General features: G+C 31.2%; 1 protein-coding gene across 4 annotated transcripts in view; it reads right to left on the reverse strand.

Annotated features, from left to right (window-relative positions):
- Positions 1 to 1659: 1659 nt before the first annotated feature.
- LOC148601475 (tyrosine-protein phosphatase non-receptor type 11-like) overlaps positions 1660 to 22123 on the reverse strand; it is a 63636-nt gene continuing 43172 nt past the window's right edge. For 3 of the 4 annotated variants that reach the window (XM_088554848.1, XM_088554846.1, XM_088554847.1), the window contains exons 5-15: positions 21206 to 21322; positions 20157 to 20270; positions 19652 to 19748; positions 18128 to 18207; positions 16971 to 17117; positions 15291 to 15458; positions 12578 to 12735; positions 11210 to 11277; positions 9307 to 9458; positions 8343 to 8470; positions 1660 to 7365 (exon numbers count right to left, since the gene is read on the reverse strand). In XM_088554848.1, the coding sequence (XP_088410974.1) occupies positions 7305 to 7365; positions 8343 to 8470; positions 9307 to 9458; positions 11210 to 11277; positions 12578 to 12735; positions 15291 to 15458; positions 16971 to 17117; positions 18128 to 18207; positions 19652 to 19748; positions 20157 to 20270; positions 21206 to 21322 (1290 nt within the window). In that variant the 3' untranslated portion in view covers positions 1660 to 7304. Of the gene's footprint in view, positions 7366 to 8342; positions 8471 to 9306; positions 9459 to 11209; positions 11278 to 11643; positions 12271 to 12577; positions 12736 to 15290; positions 15459 to 16970; positions 17118 to 18127; positions 18208 to 19651; positions 19749 to 20156; positions 20271 to 21205; positions 21323 to 22123 lie in introns of those variants that run through there. The other variant, XM_088554849.1, reaches the window with a different exon arrangement.

The following is a 22123-nucleotide window of genomic DNA, read 5'->3' on the forward strand; positions in this document are numbered from 1 at the left end:
AAAATATTTATAGATCCTTGATATCTTCCATGAAAATAACACATGGCACGCAATTTCAAATTTTCTATACAATTTTTATGAACGCCACTAAGTTATCAGTATTTGTCCAATCGGTAAACAGAATTGCTGTCAGGTGACTTGCGTTTCCATAGAAGAGCGTCCTTAAGGTCAAAGGGTAAAAAGCGAAACTATACCAACTGTGTCGGAAAAAAAAATAAAAAAACGGAATAAAAAAATAAAACCATCACAAAATTGAAATTTGATACTAGCATATTCATTAAAGTTTCACAAAAATTTGTGGTAGCATTTTCGTGTAATTGTGCAAAGTGTGACAAAAGGACGGACACCGGTATACAATAATACGTCTCGTCTAGACAGATAAGTCATAATAAAAGTGAGATGAGATGATGACGTAACAATATCCATTCACGCATTATTTATGGATATTTGTGATATCCATAAACCCACTTTTACAGTCTCATTGTAGTATCAATAAATTGTTTCTGGCTCAATGTCATATCAATAAACTGTTTCTGTCTCAATGTAATACCCATAAAACAAATTATTATACCTCAGTGTATAAACATCAATACAAAATTTTCTACAGTAAAATTGCTATTTTTCTCCTTTTTCAGTGTTTGACCATTGAGCAGTCCATAGTTTTCAGGCGTCGGTTTCAAAAAAAGTCGTAAGTGTGAAATTGATCGTCAATCATGACGTTACAATGCTATTTTAGTTTATGACGTCATTACTTCCGACCAATTTTACACTTACGATTTTTTTTAAACTGACGCCGGACTCTTGACCGGCAATGTCAACCGCTTTCGCGGATTTTTAGTTCCGTCACCGGATTGGACAAAAGTTTTATATTTATTCGGAACGCTCGGACTTCACCCTCTCTTAATGAAAACCCCGAAATTATCACGTCTGCTCGTTTTGTCTGCAGAATCACAAATCGCAAGGTTTGCCTCCTTTATCTGATGATTATGAGCTAGTAAACGCTTTGAATGATATAACTAATTTCGAGGCAAATAATAATCAGTTACCAATTCAAAATAACTTTCAAAACTTTACAGACACACAGACATGTAATTTTGGTAGATTTCCATCTGGCATAACAATTAACAATTCGACAGTTAATTTTTTATGTTCAAAAGTAACTGGTTATAACTTAAAAAACACATAGTTGTTACATTTGATTGTTATTCAAAAATATTGTTAACTCTATTCTTTTTATTTTATTCAAAGTTGCATACTGGCGCCCTCTTCAACAAGTCTTGCACTTTAACACGGATGAAATTGAATGTTTGCGAGACAATATTCAAATGTGTACATTGTTGCTGTTCTTTATCTTACATTGAGACAGGAACAGCTTGTTTATTCATATGACATTGGGACAGAAATAGTATACACTTATCAGTTATTGACTGGGTATGAGGGAAATAGCAAGTTTATTGTTCCCCAAGACTGACTATTGACTGTTTATAATATTATACCTCAAGACAATGTGATATCCATAAACCTACATTTACTGTCTCGTTGTAGTTTCAATCAACTGTTTCTGTCTCAATGTAATACCCATAAAACAAACTATTTCCGGCTCAATATCATATCAATAAACAAACTATATTTCTAGCTCAATGTCAAGCAATCACAATCTCAAGTATAATAATGTTTTAATGAAAACAATAAATTTACAAAACAATTCATGTATATCATTTTCTAAAACTATGACAACACAATTTAACAGTCACACAGAGAAATTACAAATCATTGTACAAAATGTATGTATTAACAATTATTACATAGCAGTATTTATCAAAAGTTCCCAGTGTAATACAATTTCGATAATTCACACTGAAATACATTCGGTAATTTTACTTGAGGAATTCCTCTTTCCAAAAAGTCAAAATGTTGAAAATAATGTTAAACTGAAGAAAATCTATATAATAAATAGGATAATCAATCGGTTATCGTGAATGACCAAAATATGATCATTCATGCCAAGAACGCTTGAAATTGAACTTGTGTGTGGAACAAGTTCTACACTCACTTTAAACCTATCAGCACTGGTGATAATATTTTGGTTATTCACTCTTTCCAATTTTAAAGAAGCACTCCATATAAGAATCATGCAAAATGTGATTCATGGTTGGAAAGCCTACATATTTGTATTTTTGATAGTTTGCTTAAAATGACATAGTAAACAGAAAGTAACATGTAGTTTTTCATATAACCCATGTTCATAAGAGATAAAAACATACAGAATGCACAGCAGATTTCAAAATTAAGGGAGATAACTCTAAATTACACTATAATACAATAGAATCTATTGGATTTTCAATGTTGATTATTCTCATAAGAGCATGCAGATATGAATGAATAATCACACATTTCACAATATACTTAATTACAAAAATAAAAATATGTAGCCTTTCTTGGGATGTATCACATTTTTCAGATTTTGCATGATTCTTAAAAAGACAGCTACTAAATTATCCTATTAATATTCCTTACAGTCAAAATATATTTTTATAAATCCTAAGTAATGAGTGGGTTAAATTATCTCAGTACTTGACATGGTAATCCTAAGATTTCCAACATACATGAACTTTAGTAAGCATGTGAAAAATATATATTTTTTATTATCATAAGTGGAGAAATAGTTTAAAAATAGAGAAAAGAAGAAAAAGATTCTTCTAGGAAAATCTGCAGAAGACTTAAAAATATAAAGTGGAAGGAACGGTTAACAGAAATAACTACCCAACAGTTAATAGGCCATGCAAAGTTTTAATCACTGAATATATAAAGCAGGTGAATAGAAAATAAATATATTGGTGAAATATCATTTCATGAACATCATTCAACATTTCCATGCAAGAATCAAGCAAATAGCATGGTAAAGAGTGATGAATTTTGATCAGTTTGATAAGAAATAAACTTTGACATAAAATCTTGCAATTGTATACATGTACTTTCACCCTATCTTTAAATGATTGAATCTTTTTTCCCCATCCTTAATCTGTACTTCAAAGTATACAGGGAAATTTTCAGAGACTCATGGAAAGTAAAATCTATTTAATTGTTGTCACTTTAAGATTCGCCAGATTTTTACATTGACCTGTATTTTAATCAGACAGGATTCAATGCGAACTTTCAATATACTCTAACTTTTTTAACTTGTCCTTCATTACCAAGTGACTATTCACAGAATTTATGCAATCATAAGATGTAAGGCCTCAAATAAAATACTGTTTGTTTCTCCAACCTGGGCTAACTCAGCAAAAATTGCAAAGCTAAAACTAAAAATACTTGCTCAAACTTTATCAAACAGTTTAAGTTTCTGCCATGCCCGAATAACCAGTAAAGTTGCCACTTTTATCAAAAATTATAACGACCCAACCAATCTGTCCCTGCCCCTGGCTTGATCAGTTCAGGTTACGAAAACAAACAATTTTTCTTATATCTTTTTTTCCTTTAACACCCATCATACAGTAACAAGCATACTAGTAATTAGTAATATACAGTCATTTTATTAAAATAATGCAGCCAGAACATTAAAGTATGATGATGTCAAACTAATGTGGTGATTGAGAACTTGTCTGCAAATATTTTTCACTTGTTTAACAGTGCAACAGGACCATGAACTTTATTGGTTAAATTCATGAAGTTCTTGAATAATACTATTTTATTTGAAGTCAATGATTCTTGAATGTTCTACCAAGTAAAAAATATTTTTTGATGGACAATATCTATACATTAACTTATGCAAACACATTTTCAATTTGTTCATATTGTCAAATCTCAGATTATTGCAATAATACAACAAAACAAAGGCAATTTCTTATGATAATGGCTTTGTTAAAATTAACAGTGATGTCTTCGTTCAACAGAATAATGCCAGCTTTTTTATGCCACCCCAGACTTCACAATTTGTTGAAATGGGCTCGCTATGACAAAGAACTCTAGTCTGTAGAATGCAAGTTGTTGTAACTCTGACTGAAAACAAGACAAGTATAACTAGCCACATATTGAGCAAATATTTTTCAATTTGTTCCTTTTGAATAAAGAAAGTAAACAGATAGAAAATATTCTACAGGAAAACTTTTTTTAAAACATTACAAAATGAAAGAAAACAGATTTGTGAATATGAATAAATATAAAAAAAAATAAAAACATAAGCACCTCAAATTTTCAATGGTACACAAGTAGTAGAGATAAAAAAAAAAATGTGAGCTGAAAAAAATATCTACATATTATTATTAACCCTTAAACATGTTATAAAATTTATAAAAGTGACAAGCTTTTCACTAAAAGGGAAAAAAAAGGTGTAAATATTTTTCCTCAAGTTTAAAGACACAGATCTTTCAACCCCATTTTATCAAAATGTCTTTTGTTGAATGTACAATAACAAACTGGAACCTAAGTCACACTTCCTTAACAGTAAGGGTTAGCAGTCATAATTAATGTTTTCCTATTTTGCGGTTTCCATAAAATTGTAATCAATTTTCTTCTCTATTATTGTTCTATTGCTGAGGGCAGTAACAGAAACAGATAGTTTCATTTCTCTATTTCGTTGAAAAAAAATCTGTAAACTCAGTGGTGGAAGTTGGGTGGCAGGGGTTGGCATTCCCCCTTGTAAATTTGTCATTTTCATGTGTAAAATTGACAAAAAAAAAATAATGTCCTAGCACCCCCTTCTTCAGAGGAACCCTGGCTGGCACCCGAGCTCTCTTTTTCAAAGTGTCTGGATCCACCCCTGAAACTTCACTCAAACACAGAATATTATTTGAAATGTCTAACTAGACCAACTTATTCCCTTTTCAACAATCACCATTACATTTACTCTAGGTCAAAATACTTTGAGCAACTTTGAAACTTTCATGTAAATCAAGTGTAAAAAGAATGTCCTCAGTATTTTTGGTCTTAATCTCTTGTAACTCTAAATAAATGATAACTTTAGGCAATTTCTGCTCTTCAAAAGACTTTAAATACGACTACAGTCATACAAAAAGAAAAAAATGGAAACAAAAATGCTTCAAGGCCATTGAAGTATTATTACTTGGTTCTCAGACCATTTTGCCATGAAAATCAGAGGCAGTGAGCATTAATTTTCACCTTTTTACTGCCCTAAATTAGTGGTGTTGATGATTTCCATATAATAGTGTTAAAATGTGTATTTAATTAAACAGTTTTTTAAAGAGATAAGGAAGAATCTGATAACCAAGAAATTATGTTAAGTTGGCCTTGATGTGATGATAAGTGTGGAAATATACATAGCCATGACTAAAGTCTAAAGCATCTGGTTAGCAAATCTCTATTCTAAGATGAAGACCAATGGGTGTCAACTGCAATTAACTACAAGAAGCCAAAAGATTTAATCATGGAAATTTACAAGGAGACCAGTGTAAATGTTTTAAAAAAGACGTATAGAAACATGTTTTATATTTCATTGTAAATATCAATAATTCACACACAAGTTTCTATCAAATATTCATATTTCATATATATAATGGTTTATTTCCTTTTTTTTTTTTTTTTTATCTCTGACTTCATCATGACAAAATACAATCACTATTGCCATGAACACTGAAAGATCATACATATGTACAAAAATTAAGTTTCATATATCTCTTACCCAATGGTATTCTTTGGTACTAGTAATCATATCCAGACTATTCCAAATTAATTACTCTATAAATATCCCAATCCAAAAATAGAAAAAAAAATGGAAAAAAAAACAAAAAAAACTGTGAGCGATGGCTCACTAGTGAAACCTCCCCTTTCCTGCGAACAGGAAGTTGATTCCATTTGTGTAGGAAAACACATTCCTAGATTCAATATACTCATATGAAGCTTTGTGTAAAATATCAACAGCCTGCAATTTACAGAAGCTTGAATTTTGTTATATAAAAAAAGAAACAAACTGAGTTGAAGATGGAAGATGGACACAGGAGACACAGTATAGCTGCTGTCCTACAGAGTTGGGGTATAAACATTCTCACCAAGGTTCACAAAGTAGGTCCTGACGATTATCACTAAATATCACCCAGCAAAGTTGAGGAGATATAAAGTTCACTAATCAACAAATATCTACAAATGAAACTAAAAAAAAACAACTCTTGAGCAGAGCTCAGCAAGTGATACCCAAAAAATCATTCAGATGGAAAACAAAATAAAAGGTGCTCTGTAGCATCAACTGATAAATAAATTTATAGAGAATTTCATCCATTAAATTAAAAAGTTTCAGAGGAGTAGCAAATAGTATTGGGAAGACAGACGAACAGAATAATGTACAGCATGATCTCTTTCCCACTTTGTGTGGTTTTCAAATTATTCTAATACACAGAACACTGAAGATCTATCTGTAACACAGTAAAAAGACAACAAATATAAATAAATCAATAATTCAAATTCTATCTGCTAAAAGTGACACTAAATATTTAAAATAACTTAGTAATACAAAATGTACAATCCTTTTTATAGGCCACATCATTGTGATCTAAGCCAAACAAAATACATTCTTACTTCCTGTCACCAAATTCCAAACGATGGAGTTAATCGGAAAATTCTTGAGTAAATAAATATTTCTAAGTTAGAGTACATGTATATAGCATTGATAGAGAAGACTGGTCAACCAAAACTCTTCAACCTCGGATAGAAAACCCTGTTCCTATCCTTACCATGCCAAAATGTGGGTTGATAAGTTGCATTTGTGGTAATAATGGAGAAAAACAACTTTTAACAATACATGTACTATTGTTTTTTTATACATATCTTGGGCATACATGTATATCTAACATATAAAAATGCCCACATCATGATAATAAAAAAATATTTTAATCCACTCATCTAAAATAAGCAAAACATTCAGATGATCCAGAAAAGCAAAAAGCAGGCGGTTGCCATGACAACAAATGTATGACTAGGTGACAGGAACCAGGACTATATCTTTCTTTGGTCTTGGCTACAATACAAGAGAACAATGTCCTCCCAACAATAAAAAAGTTAGATGACTGATGAATCATGTGACCAAATGACAAATCATGTGATCTTAATTAACTATAACAAAACAATATATATATATATATATATATGTAACAACAACAATAACAGAGCTCAATTTGCCCTTAAGGTCAATAAATAGCACATTTGTAACATCCTTATGAGGCAATATCAGGTGGCCTCATGTCTAAAGGTAGGAAAGTAATCCTCATTTGGCAAAAATTGAACAGTAAAATGGCACCAATATTAAGACTATGTCCCAACTCCAGTAATCTGATCTTCTAATTATTTGATTTTTGTCAAGTCTTGGTAGTTTTTGTCGGTGAAAAGTTCTGATAAATCTGTCTTTCATCTGGCACCCTTTTAAAATCAAAACAATATGCATGTACTAATACATAGACATGAAAGCAAATAGCAAGTTTTTAATAACAGTCTTTCTAAAAATCAGATAGGTGATTCATGCATGTTGGAAAAGCCACCAAATTCAGTCTTATTTCTTTTTCAGAAACAGTTACTTTACACATAACCAGTCTTAGTTTTTCTTTTGGTTGTTGCACTTTTGAGATAAAAATCATATAGCTTGTACATGAAATTTGCACTTAGCAAGAGTTATTGTTCTTGATTTGGCTTGATTTGGTTGATTTCTGTGGGAGATGAATGTATTATTTTCTTAAAAGCGCAGATCTGGATGCAGAAATGATTGTTGCTTTGTGAAAGTATAGCATAAGTAGACTAAGAAAGCATTGTTTGTTTGGTGGGTTTTTCTTCACCATGAATCACTTTACCCTTGGTAGTGTCTGAACTTTATATGGACTGGTACTTAATATTTAGGGTGAACAGAAAAATTTGTAAGACACCATTCCTCTTTAGTCCAATAACTATAAATAAAAGTAGCTTCCTTCAACTATGACAAATTTTCTAACCAAAAAATACAGTGTTGAAGCATTTTAAATAAAAATTTAGATATTAAGAAACGATTCTTAATATTTGGATTTGAATCCACTCAATTCCATTAGAAATTAAATAATATGGAATTTTTCTAATTATTTAACATGATTTATGAAAAAAAAAACGTGGTGAAGGCCAGTTGACACATTTTTATAAACCACTGCACAATTTATAAGTGTAAACTCACACATCCAGATTACTTTGTATAACATGTTAAAAAAATTAGAAACATTCCTTAAATATATTTCTGAAATACATGGATAAGGTAAGTACATGTAAAATCCCTTATATACTTAAGTTTTTCATTAACAAATCTGGGGCAATGAATAAAAATTCAAGCCCCATTCTTCATCTTACTAGTGCTCATTTGAATAAAATTTTAAACTTACGCAGGTAAATTTTTCTTTTTCTTGTGGCTGGTTGAAGCTGCTGGTTGCTGTGGAGGAAGTTGTCGAGAAGCCGGTCGAATTGATTCAACTGTGTACTTGATATTTGTATATTCTCTTCCAACACTTTGCTGAAGAAGGAAAAATTGGCATATTTTACTCCTTTCTATTAAACACAGAAAATCTATAACACTTGAATATGTAGTAAAAATCTTTAACACTTGAATACATAGTAAATATCTTTTGTGTGAATATTTTTTTCTCCTTATTTCATGTTTATAGAGATGGCAGTTTTAACATGATATTTGATTTTTTGAAGTGATTTTTTCCAAATTGAGAAATTAAATCATGGTAAAAATACACACAATGTTGTCAAACATGAAGTTCATAAAAAATATACACAATGTTGTCAAACATGAAGTAGATATCACTTCAGTCTTAAATTATCTCACAATATGACATGCCTAATTTAAGCCTCTGTCAATTTATCAGTAGTTTCTGACACAATAATCACTATATAACTCCTAATTTCTGGATATAATTACTTTCTACACTATATCAAAAAGGCACAAGGAGCCAAACAGTACAGTGCAGTTCTGGTATTAAAACAAGGCAGAAGCTTATGATTAGTGAATCATGCAATTCCAGATATTTTTTTTTTTATTGGAAATCCTTCAGTAGGACTCATAGAAGCTGTATTCCAAAATGAAAGTTGCTCACTAGAGATATTAACACTTAAAATTTGAATACGTTCTTCTACAGAAAAGTACAGGAAAATTTCCTTGCAGAATGTTTACACTGTAACCAGTCAAAAAATATTTCACAATAGTAGATCCAAGGAAATGAACATAGAAAGAATTGTTTTTAAGACATATTTGAACAGTTTCATTGATTATCTTGAGATATAATGAAACATCCCATCTGTTTTTTATACAGAACCATACTTAAATACATTAAAATGAATTACCTCTTCAGCTCGCTTTCGCTGTTTTTCTGTTTCTAAGAAATGTAGCACCGCCATGTAGACAAACTTGTACTGTGCCTCAGTTTGTACCATACCAGAACGCTGAGATCTGACCATCTGTATTGTTTTTTGAATGTCAATCTCACATTCTAAACCTACAGATATAGGAATGCATCAGTAACAAACTCTGTTTTCCTGGCATCACACTATTATCAATTTTTTTCAATTATAAATATCAGGGATGATTTAATGAGGTCTACAAACAAAGCAGAAATAAGCAAAGTCAAGTCAAGATACAGTAAAAAAATAATCGTAACAGTAAAATCTGTATTTAAAATGGTGGAATTCCGCTATAAGCACAAAAAAATCCTCCATGAAATATCAATGGTAAATTTTCTGATACATTAATGGATGTAAAACATCAACAAAATCTCAGAAATGCTGAAATACCAAATCTACACCAGTATAAAATGGTTGACCCAGGAAACAAGGTTAACAAACAAGAGGCTCCAAGGAGCCTGAATCGCTCACGTTGTTGAATTTTGCCTTTCAAAGGCAATAAATTAAACAAGTTGTCCAACAATTTTGACTCTAGAAGTCTTTGGTAGAACTAATCACAAGATATTTTCAACAACTGAAAGTTTCTTTTAATCTATCATAGTTTACAAGATATTGACTGAAAACTATTAAAAAAAGGTCATTTTCCCCTTTCAAGGGCAATAACTCTTACAAGGAGTCTGAAGACTTGTGAAGTCCTAATAATATGGATCATTTCAGCTATTGAAAAAATTTGGATACACCTAATGGTTTTGGAGACATATGTGAAAAACTACTGTCAGACCCCTGTGTTCTATTTTAGTAACAGCGGCCATGTTTTTTAACGAATCAAAAATCCCCACATCAGTTCTATGCAGGATACCCTAAGGAACATTCATACCAAGTTTGATTTCAATTGGTCAAGTAGTGTCAGAGGAGAAGATTTTTGAAAGAAATAACATTAAAAATAGCCATAATTGTTGAAAAAGGGCAATATCGCCAACATGGCTTAATGGATTAAAACCAAAATTTGACCAGAGATAGATCTCATCATGCTGAACACTTTAACCCAGTCAGAATTCAGCTAAACATAACAGTTTAGGATATATATGTGAAAAACTACTGTCTGACCCCCTATGTTCTATTTTTAGTAACAGCGGTCATGTTTTTTGACGAATCAAAAATCCCCACATCAGTTCTATGCAGGATACCCCAAGGAACATTCATACCAAGTTTGGTTCTACTTAGTCAAGTTGTTTCAGAGGAGAAGAGTTTTGTATAATTGTTAACGACAGTGATGGACGATGAGAGACGCCAAGTGATGGCAATAGCTGACATGTCCTTTGGCCAGGTGAGCTAAAAAAACTCACAATATTTTCCCTCTTTCTCAATTGTGAAATAATTTATTTTTTTTTGTGTCAAATTCATGTAATCCGTTTTCTTATAAGCAATTAAATGTTTTCTGCTGACTTTTTAACTAATGAAATCTGTCCAGGGATTCAAATTTACTTAAACAAGTGAAAGGTCCTGAACCTTTCTACATTTGAAATCAATGGTCCACAAGTTAATAAAAAGAGGTCCAGAACCCAAGTAAAAAACTGAGGATCCTGGGCCTCTATCACTAAATTGAACCCCTCCTAGAATTCAAAATTTGAAAAAGAATTGGCAAATTCAACTCCTTTTTTATTGTACATGGATTTATCATCATTAAAAGACCTACTCTTTAGTTTGATTGTGATTGAGTATAATATCTCACCTTACAGTTTGATTTAATTGTGACTGAGTATAATATACTACCGTATAGTTTGTGATGGAGTATAATATCCCACCGTATAGTTTGATTTGTTTGTGATGGAGTATAATATCCTACCATATAATTTGATTTGATTGAGTATAATATCTATCACAATAAATGTCCCTGTTCTTCCTATTCCAGCACTGAAATAAAAAAAATATATATATATTAGTTTAAGAATTATCTCCCTTTGAAAGGTGTGACAAAACAAAATACTATAGGTTAAGCTTTGTAGGTTAATTTTTCTAAGTGGTGGAGATCGGGAAAAATTCTGCATTTAAAAAAAATTATAAATAACTTCAAAGTCACAAATTAACTCATAAAGAGGTGCGCTTTAAGCGCATAATCCACCCATTTCCCTTTTAACTTGTCCTTATGCTTTTAATGAATTTATATCATATATGATCAACAGTAGAAATACTGAAAGTCCTGTCAAATACCCTCCCCCACCCCCCTAAAAAAAAGTAAATAACAAATGCACAAACAATTTGGCACTATCAAGGCTACCTCTAGTTTAACTAATTTTGTTGTCTTGATTTTTCACCCGTACATTTTTAACTTGTTCAAAACACACTTTCCTGATGACAGACGGTATATCATAATAAGTCCAGTCTTAGGCGGGCGTATAAAAACACTGATTTTTTTTATTACTGCACAAAATCTATCATGATAATTTTAAACTTTTCAATTTCCAACAGTTAATTTTGCATTATATCAGATACAACTATATGTCTGTTTTTTTAAGTGTAAATAAAGCTGAATATTGGCTGGTGAAGATCTCTAGTGCTCTAAGGATTAGCAGATAATGTGTTTTAGTAGAATAAGCAAAGCTCACTAAATGATGTCCCTACTCTCTATCCCTTGCTCCAAAACCCAGGAACTATAAGGTCAGAAAATAAGCAAAGTCATCAAACAGGGAGTTTAACGCTTCTGTAAAAAGATTAACAGATGGACACCACAATCACTATAGACTTCCCACAAAGTGAGGAGAATGTACTTGTAAAAATAAAGTAAAGAAACAATGCATTAATGTACATTGGCTTCAATTTCTTTGTCTTAAATCCCTCTAATGTTCTGTTTATAATCATCATGCACTAGAATGTGTTTTAAAATTCTCTGTCTCTTGTAGTACTTGTCTGAAATAATAATGTTTGGTTTAGAATGGTTCACAGGTAATGTGTAGAAAAAAATGTATGTAAAGGACACAATACACTAAGGCACGTTTTTGGTCCCCTATTTCAGACAGAATAATTTATGACGAATATACCAATTAAAAGAAGACAAAGATGGCCAAACATCTCAATTTTATCATATGCCTAGTATTTTAATCTTAAGTTTTACCTACGGAAAATGAGGGAAAAAATGTGATTTTCGTCAAACTTCTTTTTTTAATGCCTCCGCCAACGTGAACAGAAAACAAATTTTGCTTAGGACATAGTTTACCTGCAGTGGACAACAACAGGACCAGCTTCCTTTATAGAATCTTGTTTTGTATTGACTATATTTAAAAAGTTCAAAACACTTCCTGGATCGCTTGGAACTCCATAATCTGGCCATGGCAGAAAGTGATAATGGAAAATAAATCGTGGACCTTCAACAGGCTGAAAAAAAGAAAATAATTTGTAAGCTAAGGCCATGGTATTTTAATTTGCAGGTTTAAGGATCTGAAGAGAAAAAAAATTGGAATTTCAGTTTTCCATAATTTTACTGCCAACATCTACAAAAACAATTGGCAAGTGCAAGATTGTAACATCTACTCTTTAGAATTAAGTAACAGACAATGCCAGCTTTTAGTTTTGTTCATTCAACAACTTGACGAGGGAAGTCAGTGAGAAGATCTAACTTATAATATGGCTGAATAAATTTCAATTCATTCCATTTCAATAAAATCATGTTTCAGGATTTTGGTAGTTTTGGAAACAAGTAAACACTAGCTAGAGATGATGAAATCAAAATACCTTTATTGAAAAGAATGTAAACAGTTCCTGTAAATGATTTTAGAGTTTAAAAACCTTGTGGGTTTGTTTTTATTCTCAACAGGAAGTACGGTAAAGGGGAGATAATTGGCAGGAAAATCTAAGCTATCAAGTTTTGTATGGAAACATAAAACAATTTCAACATTAAAACATAATTTGTAGTCTTCTTTTTTTAAGACCATTTCATACTTCATAACTATTTAAAATTTATAAATAAAATTTAAATCACAGGATAATTTAAAGGGAAATCATGGTGAAAATAGATAACTTTCGCTGTCTTCAAATTAATGACAAATCATTAGTTTTTAATGTATTTTTTATATTTAAAAACCATAACTCAGTTCTATTTTTCATTAAGTTTTTTATAAACGTAATGTAATCCCTCAGTGTAATTGTTACTTTGTAAGTTTTTTTTACACTATTGACTTTTTACTAAATCTTTCTGTAAAACAATTTGTTAACACCAAAACAATGCTCAATGATAAATTAAACAGTACATGTTTTGACCAACCTTGTCTTAAAACTTGAATTTCCATTTTGATTTTTAACTTAACTTTTTAGTCATCTTTTAACACCTTTACTTTAACATAACTATATCATACTGTAAGGAAGGCTATATGCCATACCAAAAAACTGTGGAAATTAACATTGTTTAAGAATTGCACATTGAATATATTGGACACTTAAAAAAACTGGAATGAGAATTTGTGTTTATAAATGAAGTGTAGGTATATATAGCAGATTAGAATCCCACTTCTGAACTATGTCAGGTTGGAATGGAATCTTTAAAAATATAAAATATGTAATTATCTGAAATAAAAATGGTAGATACATATTTCTGTTTCCCAATTTTTTATATTTTTCTGACCGACTGGCCCATTTTCATCCAGTCAAAAATCCTTATACCAACAAATGAAAAAACTGTGGCCTAAAGTATATTTCAAATATTTTTTCAATGTGTAATTAGAAGTGCCAAAGAATGCCAAGATCTAACAAGTGTGCCAAACATATTCTGTACAAATCTAAAAGAAATCTCGAACTGTTTACTCAGTTTTGTCACTAACAATAACCAGCTGATTGTCCTATTCAATATGTACTAGTAGATTTCAAAAATCATTTATTGTAACTTTCAATTAAATTTGGTATTTTTTGAAAACCTGTCCAAAATTTACTTTGCATTTACATTCAATAACCATATTAGCAGTGTATTCATTCTACACTGAAATTAAAATTGAACAAAACCAAATTCAGCTTAACAAAATAATTTCCATGATGAACAACAGATTTTTAAAAAATTAGACACTTTTTAACAATTTACATTTTCTGCCAATTATATTTGGTTAAATGCTCTTCATTTCCTGTTAATTAATTGGTAAAATATAAATGACAGAATGTAAATGTTTACAAATTAATGTGTTAAATGGAACATGCTCAACACATTAAATACTTCTTGACACATTACTGCAAGGTCTAAATTCCCTTAATGCAAATTTATTACTAAATATCTTTCACGGCCAAAAAAGAGTCCCCAAAATCTTCAGTTGATCTGAAGACTAGATCTTTGCAGAAACAATAGAATATTATTGAGCTAGACAACTGCCAGAAACATATTTACTGGATATAGAATGTAATGGTATTACAGGAATTACATTTGGACTATATTTTTGTGTAGTGTTCAGTAGTAGGGAAGTTTCAGTGACAAACTGGCGACAAAACGTATTTTGATCCTAAATGATCAAATTCCAAAAAGTGTTGTGACATTCATGTTAAAATGTCCAAATTAATTACAATCTAATCTCATCATCTCCATGGGAGAAAAAATGAAGCCATTCACAACTGTAAGAGAATCTATATAAAACATACGAATATATTACAAATCTTTGAGAATAGTCACATGTCTACAAAATTAACCCCACAATCCCTGGTCCGGTTGTTTTTATAGAGCATATTGTAAAATCCTGACTACTATTATGAAATAAATACAAAAAAAAAAAAAATCATGCCGGGAAACTAAAATTTCTTCCAAAATTTCATACAAAAACACTCTCATGGCTACAGTGATAAAATTTAACACCAAATACTACTAATACTCATCGACGAAATCAAGCAGACGACATGGAACACCGTTACTTTTATAACATATTTTTTTTCTTATCATCTACTCAATTTTTCTCACTTACTCTCCCTTCTCTGTCTTCTCTAGAGAGTTCTAATTCACGATAAATAAAATCATTTTCTTTTTTCTCAGATAAATGTTTCAGATGAATTTTTCCATCATAAATATCCCAGCTCTGCTCCAGGTACACTTCAGGTGTTTCTGGACCAGGCCAATACCTCACAGCTTTAACCTGAAAAATATCAATCCAGGTTAGAGATAATATATATATATATATACATTATATATACATCATACACATGTACATAACACATATTTCTATTTTATCTTAATTTGTTTATTCTTTTTTTTAAATAAGGCCATTCTTTTTTTCCAACAGAATATTCTGTATACTTTAACAGACTAGCCTAAATCTGATGCCCTTTCATGAATGTTATATTCTATGTTTTTTTAATAGTCTGTTATAGCCTCCTAATTGTTTAATGCCAAAGGTCCCATATCTTCCACAATTACTGTATTTTAACTTTATTTCATGTTTTTAAGGTACATGTAAAGTTACAGTATGAACAAATGCAACCTGTAAAACCCTATCTGAACCAAACCTCTTACTGACTAAGAAATTTGTTCAATTGAGGAGGTAGACCTAGGGTAAGGGACATAACTCTTTAAATCAGTGATATGTTTGCAACATATTCAATTTCATCAAAGCCTATAAGCTTTCATTTGAAATAGAATGAAATAAATCAAAGTTACTTCGATGCCTACATGACATTGATGTAAAAAGCTGAATACAACTGTTCCTATGATTTGTAAGAGTTGTGTCCCTTACCCTAGGTCTACCTCCTTCAGCATATATTCGGTTACACATGCTTTAAATATAAATTTAAAAAATATTAAATAAGATATGAAGGGACTTCAGAAGATGTTTTGTTTACCCAGGTCTTTGTTTTATCCAGGGTACAGTTGAGACAGGATTCACTATGTAGTCATATATTTAAGTGTACAAAACAAGAAAGTATTTTAAGAGTATTTATTGTATTGTGTTAGATATATCCACTACAGATAACAAATCCAATACAGATCTTAGTTTAAAATATAAACACAGCCAAATGGGCCACATATGATATTTTAATATGATTGCCATATGATTATTTTATGATTCTCATTCGTTAATTTTGGCTGGGAAATACATGATAATCATATGCAGTGATTAAATTTAAAGGGAAAAACTTTTGCTAAATGCTAGTTAAAATTAAATTTTGCAAGTTGAAATTATTTCCACATGCTAAAATTTGTTAATGATATTCTCTAGGTAAAGTTAAAAATTTACTAAAAAAAAACTTATCTTCAGCAAGTGTAAATTTTCAGTACCTGCTAAATTCAGCTGGTGGAAAAAAATTCTGAAATTTGATCCCTGATAAATATACTAAATCATACCAAAATCATACTATATGCTGGGTTATTTTTGTGTGTAAAATTTGGCAATTTTGATGCGAAAAGATCTTCAAAAAATTTTGATATTTTGGCCAATGCTTAGTGGTGCACTAAGTACCTTTGCCCTGGGTAAATATTACACAGAATTTATTTAGGTGACTTAAGACAGCCTTGTAAAAAATACCAAAATTACTTGCTCAACAGTATCATCAATTCATATACCAATTAATGTTGAAAACCAAAAGATTCTTGTAACGACTTCAAAAGTATGATTCATTTTCAAAGATTTTTTTTTTAATTGCTCTCTCACCTTCCCTCGTTCCACTTCTTTTGTGGTCATGACAATGACCCGACAGTTTTCCTGCCACACCATTCTCCAGAAATCGGCAAGTGTATTAGGTAAACATCCCTGTGTAGCTACATAAGCTTTCTTCAGATCTAAATTTTCATCTTCTGTCTGCAAAGAAAATATTTTTTCTTAAAAAAATAAAAATTAGCATTTGAAGTCAAAGACAATAATTCATCCTCAATATAATATTTCTTAACCATGTTCAGTATATGTGAAAATCATTTCTTCATTTTTTTTCCATAATTAGTTCTCAACAATTTTCAGTACATTAAATTTTCTTCAATTAATCTCCTCAAATAGAACTTTTTGTGACAGATAAGCTTAAGTTGTTCTAATATAACACTCTTATTATGACAAAATATGACACTCTTATTATGACAAACAAATTATGGGAAAATGTTAATTTCAATAAACCATCAGAACATCGACTTTCAATGCTATCAATAATTTTAATAGGTAAACATAAAAATAGACATACTGATATATTTGTCAGTACCAAATTGATTTGAATTCATCCTCTTAGCAGACCTGTCTACACTACTTGATGAACAACCATTTTTTTTTACCATATTCTATGGAAATGATTCATAAAACCCCAAACTTTATGCTATTATAATTTAATTTCAGATGTCACATGCTTTCTGAATGGAAAAAAAATTTGTCCATCATCTCATAGTCCAAATTTTGTAACGTGACTGTGACATAATCAATCTTTTTTTTTTTTATTCCTAAAAATTCCATACTAAAATTTAAATCATAAGGAGTGACTGTTAGATATTTTCGGACTACTATAATAACCTCAATGCCCGTGGTGCACAATTGAAAATATAGTGTGCACCACATGATTACAGTTATTTCTTCATAGGCCGAAAAAATATAACAATCATTCCTTAAATTACAAAAATATTATGGAGATGTAGAAAAAAAGGATAAACTGTATAAGAACACTTTGCTGTTATATTATGAACACAAATCAATTATTTTTGACTGCATTAAAGAAATACTGTAATGAGGTTAGCATTTATAAAATCAATTATCTTTTGACTGTATTGAAGACAGACCATCATGAGGTTAGCATTTATAAAATAAATTATCTTTTGACTGCATTGAAGACATACCGTAATGAGGTTAGCATTTATATAATCTGAACCAATTTGTGATTGATCTCCATCTCGTAAAATAATTCTGGTATGATCAACTGAAAAAGAAGTAAGAATTATTTCCCCTTGTGTTGATACATTGGTTTTGCCACTTGCAACACTGAAAATTGACTGATAATAAGAGTACTCTGATATGTCCCAAAGACAGGTAAATATCTGTGCCGTACAATTCTGTGTCCTTTCACGTCACAATTTATTTGTGTCAGTGTTACCTTTGAATCACTTACTTTCTACAAAAGTCAACTCAATTGCAAAATACATAAAATATTGATAAAAAATGAGGAATCAAAGATATAACTTGCAAGCATGAATGGAAATATGGTAAACTTTTTGAACAACATATTACAACATCTTTCTTCATCCATTTAGAACTACTCAGAAGATATGGAATGCTTCTTTTATGGTCTCCCAGATATCATTTCTATTACTTGCCTTTTACATGTTACTCTTAGTAGTTTTGGAAGTACGTCTTGTGTTCTTACTATCCTCTAGGTACATCATATATACCACAGCAGGGTAGTTTTGCTTATTTGTTGTAAACCTACATCTAACCTTCCATATTTAATATTCAAATTCAAATGATCAAGTTTTGTTTTTCTCCAGACAACTACTGCATAAACTTTAGGTATATGTTAATTGCAATAGATGTACTGGCACAAATGACTTTCCCATTCAGAAACATTTAAAATGTATATGGTTCAGATAATACCTCTAAGAATATTGAATAGACACAAAATGGACGTAAGTATTTGTTGAGGGTATATTTCCCATAACTGTCTATATGCTACTTTAAGATAATCCCTATTTTTCGTATATATTTTGAAAATGATCTGAAAATTCAAGAAATTTGCGAGTACTATTGTGCAAGAGTAATCAAGGGAACCAAGGTTATAGCAGTAATCAAAAGAATGTAATCCAGGGACAAAGACCAGACATAGAGACACACACAACAAAGAACATAAAGTAACTAAAATCATACATACAAAGTAACAAAAGCAAATGAGCAACTCCAACTCCATTAAAAACTGGGAGCATGGACCAGGTGCACCGGTAGGGTAAGCATCCTCTGCTTTTCTAGAAACACCCGCGGAGTTGCTCATAAAAAGTCAAGTCCAGGGTAGACGGAAGAGGAAAGGAAACCTATGGCACGTTGAACAAATCAGTTTTCATGGTGCAGATGGATACACCATAACGATTCACGAGTTCATGATGACAATTCCAGGGTAGACGAAAGAGGAAAGGAAACCTAAGACATGTTGAAGAAATCAGTTTTCTGATTAATCCTTAGAGAAAAGCTTACAGTTGTAATTTGTAGAAACAATTGAGAGTACCTCTGCTTTTACATTAGTTACTGCCAAGAAAAATTACGCTGGAAGTGTTATTCTAATTTCAATGATGTTACTTTTAACAGTTAGCTAATGAAGCACCCATGATCTGAGAACAAAAAATTATTTTCGGTTGGCCTAACCATACACAACTTACATGGCAAGATATTTTTGTATCGGTTCTTAGATTTATTTTCTGGTCTTTGGCCCTCTTTCCGACTGTATAAATGGCGGACTTCCATTTGTTGCAGTTGCTGAAACAATAAAGAAATATGTTAAGACGGTCAGGTATTAATTTAAGCAGGTTAGGTAGAAGCTTTATTCCTCAATTAAATCAACTTATTGGTTTTTATGCAATGCTAGTTACTGGTCAGAGGGTAGATCTCACCATTTTCAAGACATGCAATTCTCGCCAATCTGCTCACCTCCCTTACTTCCTAATCTAAAACTCATCAGAGATACCTCCCTTAATGCCTTATCTCAAACTCATCAGAGATACCTCCCTTACTGCCTTACCTAAAACTCATCCCAGATACCTCTTTTACTGCATAACCACAAACTCATTCCAGATACCTCCCTTACTGCCTTACCTTAAACTCATCCCAGATACCTCCTTTACTGCCTTACTACCAACTCATCCAAGAAAACTTCTTTTGTCTTACCTCAAACTCATCCCAGAATCCTCCCTTACTGCCCTGTTTCTTCTCCTTTTCAGCCTCTAGTTGATTGACACGTGCTCCTAGACCTGATGCTGAAATCCTTGTTGCATTGAAAGGCTGGAAAACATAGAAAGAAAAAAAATTATACTTGCGCTTAAGTTTTGAGATCTTGGGGTTAATTTCATGAAAAGAATTTGAATTGATTGGTTTCTTTAAAGCCTTCTGTAACTCAATATTTGACTAGTTATACTGCTTAATAAAAAATCTTAATTTGAGATTTTTTTGTTTTTGTTTTTTTTTTGTTTTTGGAGAAAACAAGACTGATGCTGATAAAACTCATAGCAATGTAAACCAATGAGATAAATATTAGAACATTTTGATTATTCAATGTGGTAATATGGGGAAATGTAACATGTATACAACCTTTACTACACAAGTAGTCCAAAAGGCTAGTTATAAAATAGGGCATTTGTGCAAGTGTACTTAAGATTTGGAAACAAAAAAAAAAAAAAAAAAAAAAAAACACTACTTTTGAAAAATTTAACTTAGCCTTTATTTTAGGGTACCAAATAATTGTGCACAATTTTAAATAAAATCATTAATCTGTTCTCAAGTCATTATCCTGAAACAGTCAGAGGAAGGACAGACAGACAGACATGCAACTTTTTATCACTTGATACCTTGCCACATTGTATAGCAGGATATAATAAGAAATGGTGGCTGTAATGTGGGGCATACATTTTTTTGAAAAGGGGGTTTAGGGGTATACCCAACAAAAAATGTTTAAAAATTAGATAAAAATTCCTGTATTCTGAAAACTTTAGGGGGCATACCAAAAAGCACAGGTGAACAAAGTGGTTAAATAATGCCAACACCCAAAAAAAATCCTGTTTTGCAATAAAGGATCTTACCTTTTCTCTTGAATAATGAAAGGTAACTAAGCAAAATATTTTTGTCTCAGCCTTCACATCAGTTTTCACATACCAGTAAACCATCTGCTGAGTGAATACCAATTGCATGAAGTTAATTCCAAATAAGAAAAAAATACTCACATTTTTCAAATGAACTACAGTTCCTGATCTTTCTACCATTGGGTTTTTACGATAATGGTCGATCAAATCTGCTAAACTTTTAAACTTTTCACCACCTCCGACATCATAACATTCCTCCTGCAATGATACAATACAATTTGTTAAAACAATCTATAATGAAATCATATAAGCATGACATTGTTTGCAATGTTCCAATTTTCATGTTTCTGATGTTTGGTTAAGGCAAGCAACAAATTCAAATGCCCAACTAGACTAGAAAAACTGTGCGCAATGCTCACTAAATTGATATCCCCACTCTATCATTCAATAAATTGTATCTGTTGACCTCCTTTTTGACTAAGATCAAAATCTAAAATAGGATGTGCACAATGGAAATGTGTAATAAAAATACTGTGAAAGTTTCATGGAATTCCATTCAGTGGCGTAGAAGGAGTAATTGATGAGAAATGGGAACCCCCGTTGTCCCCATATTCATAAATGAATAAATTCAAGTTTTGCTATGTGAAACTCCTAAATTGATTTGGAAAAATTATGTGACAGGTGCATAATGGGAATATGTAATAACAATTTTGTGAAAGTTTCATTAAATTCCTTTCACAGGTTTAGGAGGAGTTACAGGTAAGATATGAGTACACCTATATGTATGTGTAACAGAAGGAACGAAGCCTCTATCACTATATAATAACGAGTTTTCATCCCAGCCTGTGTGGTATGTCACCTTGTGATATAATATCATAAGATCTTTTCACTTATGTTAAAGTTAAATTTGTATTGTTTAGAAACCAACTTGTCCAGGGATGCCCAAATGACAACACCATGATACTGTGATTCAATGGCAATTTTTTTTGTGTTGATATACATGTAAAAATTGCAAACATCATTTTTCGTCTTTCAATGGCAATAAATCTAACAACGAGT

The sequence above is a fragment of the Perna viridis genome, chromosome 12, assembly GCF_037379345.1.
Source record: "Perna viridis isolate PV_CMFRI_1.1 ecotype Kerala chromosome 12, ASM3737934v1, whole genome shotgun sequence".
NCBI classification, from domain to species: Eukaryota; Metazoa; Mollusca; class Bivalvia; order Mytilida; family Mytilidae; genus Perna; species Perna viridis.